Source organism: Aedes albopictus, chromosome 2 (genome assembly GCF_035046485.1).
Source record: "Aedes albopictus strain Foshan chromosome 2, AalbF5, whole genome shotgun sequence".
NCBI lineage: Eukaryota > Metazoa > Arthropoda > Insecta > Diptera > Culicidae > Aedes > Aedes albopictus.
In genome coordinates, this window is record NC_085137.1 from 376,820,344 (window position 1) to 376,827,707 (window position 7,364).

General features: G+C 47.1%; 2 protein-coding genes across 2 annotated transcripts; both read left to right on the forward strand.

The window, feature by feature from the left end:
• The first annotated feature begins 733 nt into the window (after window positions 1-733).
• LOC134286792 (uncharacterized) lies at window positions 734-4,937 on the forward strand. The gene is made up of 3 exons (XM_062848465.1): window positions 734-835; window positions 911-1,317; window positions 3,545-4,937. The coding sequence occupies exons 1-3, from the start codon at window positions 734-736 to the stop codon at window positions 4,935-4,937; spliced, it is 1,902 nt and encodes a 633-aa protein (XP_062704449.1).
• Window positions 4,938-5,427: 490 nt separating this feature from the next.
• On the forward strand, window positions 5,428-7,047 carry LOC134286793 (uncharacterized). The gene has a single exon (XM_062848466.1). The coding sequence runs from the start codon at window positions 5,428-5,430 to the stop codon at window positions 7,045-7,047; it is 1,620 nt and encodes a 539-aa protein (XP_062704450.1).
• Window positions 7,048-7,364: the final 317 nt, after the last annotated feature.

Below are 7,364 nucleotides of genomic sequence, written 5' to 3' on the forward strand. Positions count from 1 at the left end.
TGCATGTGTTGGCAGTGAGCCAGCACAGTGTCGACCAAGCAGCGTCGGCATTCGTCCTCCTCGTGATCGCGTGTGGTAGTATAGGACTGCCACAGTCGCGTCGTCGTCGACCTCTCTGCGTCGTCGTCCGCATCGGCGGCAGTGTGTCGTTCTGGTGAGTACGTGTGTGTATGTGGCAGTGGGCCACCGCAGTGCATCGTCGGCAGTGAGCCGACTTTTCGTAGTGTGTGCTGGGGCAGCGGTAGTCGGCAATGTGCAGACGGACTGCTAGCTCCATTCCATCGTCATCTCGTCATCGTCGTCGGCAGTGAGCCGACTGCAGTGAAGTGCGCGTAGCTAGCAGATTTCGGCATAGGGCTGATTCTGCTGGCTCGACCCCCACATATCATACATGTTGGCAATGAGCCAACATATTGTGGTCCATCGGAACCGGATAAGTGTGTGAAGAACAATACAGTCCAACGAAGAACAAGTGTGCCAAGTGATTGAACTGAATGTGAACTCTACTCTGTGGATCGGAAGAGCTAGTGCTACGAGCAAACCGAAAACGAAGAACTGAAACCGATCCGATCCGAGAAACTGATGTGTGCTAAGAAAACCAAATGAACCAAAAGTGAACAGTGAAACCTCGCAAACCGAAACCAAAGGAAAAAGTGATTTGTCGATCTAGCCGTATCGATATTTTCTGATGTCCGTGCAACATTCACCGACCAAGAGCAGCCAGCAGCCAACCATGGAAGATGTGAAGACCTTCGTTCATCAGCGTGGGCAGGTAAGGGGTAAGGTTACCGCAATCTTCAACACGTTGGAGAGAGCAGAGGACGACCCCTCCCAGGTGAGTGTGCCTTTGCTTAAAGTTTTCTCTAAAAAGTTAGAAACCCATTACGCGGAATATACCGCTCTACACAAGGAGGTGCTGAGGCTTGTTCCTCCGGCCAAACTCGATGAACAGGATGAAAAGTTGAACGAGTTTGATCGGATTCATACGGATGCTCTTGTTCGTTTGGAAGGCTTAATGGAAGCCTTTCAAAAGAATCCTCGTGATTCTAATGTTGGTCAACCACAAACCGATTCATCCAGAATCATCATCCAACAAGCACCGCTTAAAGCTCCCATCCCAACATTCGATGGGAAATATGAAAATTGGCCTCGTTTCAAGGCGATGTTTGAAGACATCGTCGGCAAGGGATCGGATTCCGATTCCATCAAACTACACCATCTTGAAAAGTCGTTGATTGGTGCCGCATCCGGGATCATTGGTTCCAAAACGTTGGCGGACAACAATTATAAGCATGCGTGGACGATCTTAACCGAACGGTATGAAAATCCTCGCATTATCATTGACACGCACATTTCAGAACTTTTGAGGATGAAGAAAATGAACAGGGAATCTCACAGGGAACTGAGAGAGTTGATTGATACGTGTACTCGGAACATTGAGGGTCTTAAGTTCATGAAACAGCCAGTGGAAGCGACCGCTGGACTGATTACACTAGTTTACAGCATTTTTGAACTCGGTAAGCTGATGATCATTTTTGGTGTAGAATCTTGCCCTGAGTTCGAAAACGTGAAGGAAAAAAATTACAGTAGAGCGGAATTTTTTTCGACTTTCCATACAAGGGTGATGATTTGAAATCGATTTTTGTTCTATTTTTAAGCAAAGTCGCCCACTTCAAACATCTCATTCTCCGTAATCAATGCTCCGATTAAGCTGAAATTTTTACTGTAACTCGCCTACACATGATATGTCAAATAAACGTCGAGAAAGAATTTTTAAATAGGGTTTTTCTTATTAAAAAAATACTTTTCTTCAAAAAAAATTGGGAATTTTGCTTAAATTTAAGGAGATTGTCCCTCAAATTCGCCAATATCTTGAAATTCATCAATCTGACGCAAAACTTATATTCAGATGATCGAATGGTATTGTATTCAGCTTTGAATTTATGGAAAAAGATTTAAAATTGGTTGAACAAAACGCAATATATTTGAATTTTAGTAAATTACATATTTTGAAAAGTTGTAAAACTCGATATTGAGCTAAAACTCAAAAACTGGTCTACTTAAAATTTTTTGAAGGTCGATTTCGAAATCAGCGCTAAATTGTGCTTCAAAAATTTTGGTCGTTGACAGAAGTTCACGACTTTCGTTTTATTTTGTAAACTAGTGTTATCAATAAAATTTTGGTGTCTTGCCTTGACCCAGCAACACGTAAACAGTGGGAACGTACTCTCAATCATGGTGATTTGCCCGATTTGGATGATACTTTGTTGTTTCTGAAGGATCAGTGTCGCGTTTTGGAGCGGTGTGAGGTGGACAATCCCTCTTCCGCTAAATCTCAACCAGGGAAGTTGTCTCAGTCTAGTGTTAAACCTGCTAGCGTCAAAGTTCACTCGGCATCGCCGGATGCTAGTAACGAGTCGTGCAGTTTTTGTGGAAAATCGCACTTCAGCTATCAATGTCCTGAGTTTCGTAAGCTATCCATCTCGGAGCGCGTTAGTAAGGTGAAGGAATCTCGTTCGTGTTTCAACTGTCTTCGTCGTGGGCACAATTCTGTCAATTGTTCGTCGAAAAACCGTTGTTCGAAATGTGGTAAGCGGCATCACTCCTTGCTACACGATGATGGAACTAAGTCCGATCAAAGTGTGAGCCCGCCCGCGTCGGCTCAGAAGCCGACTGATGCCGTTCAGAAGCCAGTCCCTGATCCGCCGCAGTCCTCGAATACAGATTCTGTTCAGTCAGCTACTGTGTCTTCGTCGTGTTCACAGAGCGTTGCACTCCCAAATGTTTTGTTGTTGACTGCTATGGTGCATCTGCTCGATAAATCTGGTCATCCTGTGCCTTGCCGAGTCTTTCTAGATTGTGGGGCTCAAACGAACTTGCTTTCTACCTCTATGTTCGTAAAGTTAGGGTTTGATGGTCTTCCTGTGAATGTCGATATCGTCGGCGTCAGCTCCACCCGCAGTAAGTCTAACTGTCTGGTCGATGTGAGTCTACGTTCGCAGTACAGCGACTATCAAACAATCCTCCAGTGCTTGGTCACCGCGAAAATCACTAATCCGTTGCCGTCCCAGTCAATCGACATTTCTGAGTGGAATATTCCCTCCAATGTCAAGCTGGCCGATCCTAATTTCCATGTTCCTGCCACGGTAGACTTACTGATCGGGATGGGTCATTTCTTTGAGCTCTTGAAGATAGGCCATATCGTTCTTGCTGAGGGCCTTCCCGAGTTGCGTGAGACTGAGCTAGGATGGGTGATTGCTGGTGAAATCCATGCTGAGGCACCGGCTTTGGTCAATGTCACACAGGTGAGTTGCGTTGCTATCGAGTCGCTCAACGAGACAGTCAAGCGTTTTTGGGAGATTGAGGAGGTTGAAGTTTGTTCCGCTCCCACAGGAGAAGAAGAAGAGTGTGAGGAATTGTTCCGTAGCTCGTATAAGCGTGATGTTAACGGTAGATACATTGTGAAACTACCTCTTCGCGAAAATGTACACGAACTCTCTGATAATCGTTCACTGGCCCTTCGTCGTTTTTTCTTTCTCGAAAGACGGTTACTGAAGGATCCCGAGCTTCGTCTGCAGTACTCTAATTTCATCGAAGAGTACAAATCTCTCGGCCACTGCAAAGAAGTGGTTGAGGCGCACGATGTCCCTGGACAATTGAAGTACTACATGCCGCATCACGCCGTTTACAGGCCGTCGAGCACAAGCACAAAATTAAGAGTGGTGTTTGATGCGTCGGCGAAACCGCCGTCTGGAGTGTCTCTCAACGATGTGTTGAAGATAGGCCCCGTCGTTCAGAACGACTTGATGTCAATTCTATTGAGATTTCGTAAAAATCCTTTCGTCTTTACCGCTGATATTCAAAAAATGTATCGGCAGATTTTGATTGATCCTGAACAGACCTCGTTGCAGAGAATTTTCTGGCGGTCCAACCCAACGGATCCCGTCAAGGTTCTCGAGTTAGTGACTGTTACGTACGGTACTTCTGCTGCTCCGTTCTTGGCAACTAGGTCGCTTGTTCAACTTAGTGTTGATGAAGGAGCCGATTTCCCTCTTGCAGCTCGCGTGATACAAGAGGACTGCTATGTTGATGATGTGTTGTCGGGAGCGAAAACCATTCAAGAAGCCATTGAATGTCGTCAACAGCTCCAAACGTTACTAGCCAGGGGTGGTTTTCCGGTGCATAAGTGGTGCGCCAACGATGAAACGATTCTTCAGGATGTCCCTGAGGATGAGCGCGAGAAACTAGTTCTCCTTGATGATCTGTCGGCAAATGAGGTGATGAAGACTCTCGGATTAACGTGGAATCCGAGGAGCGATGAGTTTCTTTTCTGTCAGTCTGCTTCGTCCGAAGATTCAGCTGTGACGAAGCGCCAGCTATTCTCTGAAGTAGCGAAAATGTTTGACCCGCTAGGCCTACTCGCCCCAATTACCGTTCTAGCTAAGCGTTTGATGCAGCAAACCTGGGCTGATAAAATAGACTGGGATGAGTCTCTTTCTGACGACCTCCTAAGAGACTGGTTACGCCTTCGTAATTCGCTCGTAGCCGTTCGTGACATTAAAATTCCGAGACCAGTAACCGGTCCCGCGTATGAGTCTCTTGAACTACACGGGTTCGCAGACGCTTCAGGAATAGCGTACGGTGCCTGCCTGTATGTTCGCAGTATTCTCCCAAATGATCGCTGTGTCGTCAGGTTGTTGTGCAGCAAGTCTAAGATTGCCCCTCTTCAAGAGTTGACGATTCCTCGAAAGGAACTGTGTGCAGCCGTGCTGCTGTCTAGGTTGGTCAAGAAGGTTCAATCGACTTTGGAAGTTCAGTTCTCCTCCGTTTCTCTTTGGTCGGACAGTCAGATTGTCCTCTCGTGGTTGCAAAAGGCGCCAGCGAAATTGCAGCCATTCGTTCAGAATCGTGTGGTAGAGATATCTGTTGAAGGCTAGTCCACCATGGCCACGCAGGCCATAGCGAGGCTAGCTCCGTCGATGACTGTTTCTAAATTACAATGAAAATAGAACGCTAGTCACCTTCCATCAAACTAGACGGCTGCCGACTGATAACTTAATCAGCAACCGCCACACTCTTTATTCCATTCAGGTATATACAATTCAACATTCTTCTATAGCAATATACCTACAACATCTCTCAAACAATTCTACCTACCAACAATACTGCCGCCGTTCACGTACCTGAAGGTTCGACGCTACCCGAGCGTTCTACGCTACCTAACTTCCAACAATATCAAGGGACTGCGGTCTCTATAAATGGGGTTACGTCAGGTCCAAGGACAACCCGGCCGATGTGATCTCCCGCGGTCAGCTCCCCGGCTCTTTGAAGGAAAACTCGCTATGGTGGGAAGGACCTCCGTTTCTCCAATCAAGGAGGTACGAATCACCAGTTCTTGATCAACTTCCTGATGATTTGATGCCTGAAATGAAACCAGCTTCGGTCATGGCAATGCCCGTAGTGAATTGTGACGATCTTCCACTCTTCAAGAAATTCGGATCCCTGCGTAAACTTCAACGTGTTCTTGCCTACGTTCAGCGATTTCTGAAGAATTGCCGTACCAAGAATCCGGAGCATCGTGTCAAAAGTAGTTGTCTATCCGTCTCCGAGCTTCGATCTGCTCTCCATACAATTGTGCTAGTGATTCAACACGAATCGTTGCCTGAAGAAATCGAAAGAGTTGAGAATGGAGAACCGTCTAAAAGGTTGAAAGCTCTCGGCCCGTTCTTGCATAACGGAGCCTTGCGAGTGGGTGGGCGTATTCAGAAGTCACGAATGTCGTTCGATGCCAAACATCAATACATCTTGCCAAGGCATCCACTCACCGATTCGATTATCCGCGAATATCATTTGGAACATTTGCACATTGGTCCGTCTGGTCTTTTGTCAGCTCTTCGTCAACGCTTCTGGTTGTTGGGTTCTCGTTCTGCTGTAAGGAAGATAACCAGGGGGTGTGTGGAGTGTTTCCGGGTGAAGCCACAAGGTGTGGCGCAGTACATGGGCAACTTGCCACAAAGCCGCGTAACTCCATCCGCACCGTTTGAGGTCACCGGAGTGGATTACGCGGGGCCCTTCCTGATCAGACAAGCAGGTCGGAAAAGTGTTCATGTCAAGGCGTATTTATGTGTGTTCGTTTGCTTGGTGACGAAGTCTCTCCACTTAGAGCTTGTTTCGGACATGTCGACTGCTGCCTTTATTGCTGCGTTGCAAAGGTTCATCAGTCGCAGGGGAATAGTCCGTGAAATTCACTCCGACAATGGCAGCAATTTTCGTGGGGCTAAAGCCGAGCTTCATGAGTTGTATTTGTTGTTTCGTGAGAATGTCGCTATCAACCAGATCGAGATGTTTTGCCAGAATAAAGAAATCAGCTGGCATTTTATTCCGCCTGATGCTCCTGAATTCGGCGGGATGTGGGAAGCTTCAGTGAAAAGCACGAAATATCACCTGAAGCGTATCCTCAAAGGAACTCCGTTAACCTTTGAAGAGATGTATACCCTGTTGACCCAGGTCGAAGCCATTTTGAACTCGCGACCTCTCTTCTCACATTCGGACGATCCCGCTGAGGGTGAAGTAATCACTCCAGCTCATTTTCTAATTGGCCGCTCGTTGACGGCCGTTCCTGAGCCCTCCTATGAGGGCCTCAATCAAAACGGTTTGTCGAAATGGCAGCACCTGCAACAGATGAGGGAACATTTTTGGAGGTCGTGGGTGCACGACTATCTGGTGAGTCTGCAGCCTAGGGGAAAGAACTTCGTTCGCTTTCCGAATGTTCGTCCAGGTATAGTAGTTTTGTTGGAAGATAAGACTCTTCCGCCCCAACAGTGGAAGTTGGGACGAATTGTTCATGTTTACCCTGGGGAAGATAATCTTGTAAGGGTGGTCGATATCAAGGTGGGAAATGCTGTTTACAGACGACCGATCACTAAAATTTCGATTCTTCCAATAGAAGACAATAGTCGCATTGGTGGGCCTCAGGATTCCGGCAGCGATCGCCCGGGGGAGGATGTTCGCAACAGCGAAGATTTGTCGTCGACGCAGGCCGGCTGATCCGCGTTTCGCTATCAGCACGTCACAACATGTTTTGCCATCCGAGAAGTCTACCCGCAGCCGGCGGACGCCACGAGAAACGCGAGAGAAGGAAAAGTACAGCTACCGTGTCATGCCGTCAACTACAAAGCCAATCAGGGCCAAGGAGAATTCAACCAATGAGGAAACAGCAGCTAATTCAAACGAACTGTATAAAAGCAGGTGTAGGTCGAGCCGTAGGCTCAGAAGTTTTTGTATCCCGACGAGTGAAGTAGTAAATAAGTTAAAGTGAAAACCCGTGTTCTTATTTCCGAAGAAGGCGATCCTCCCCAGTGAAG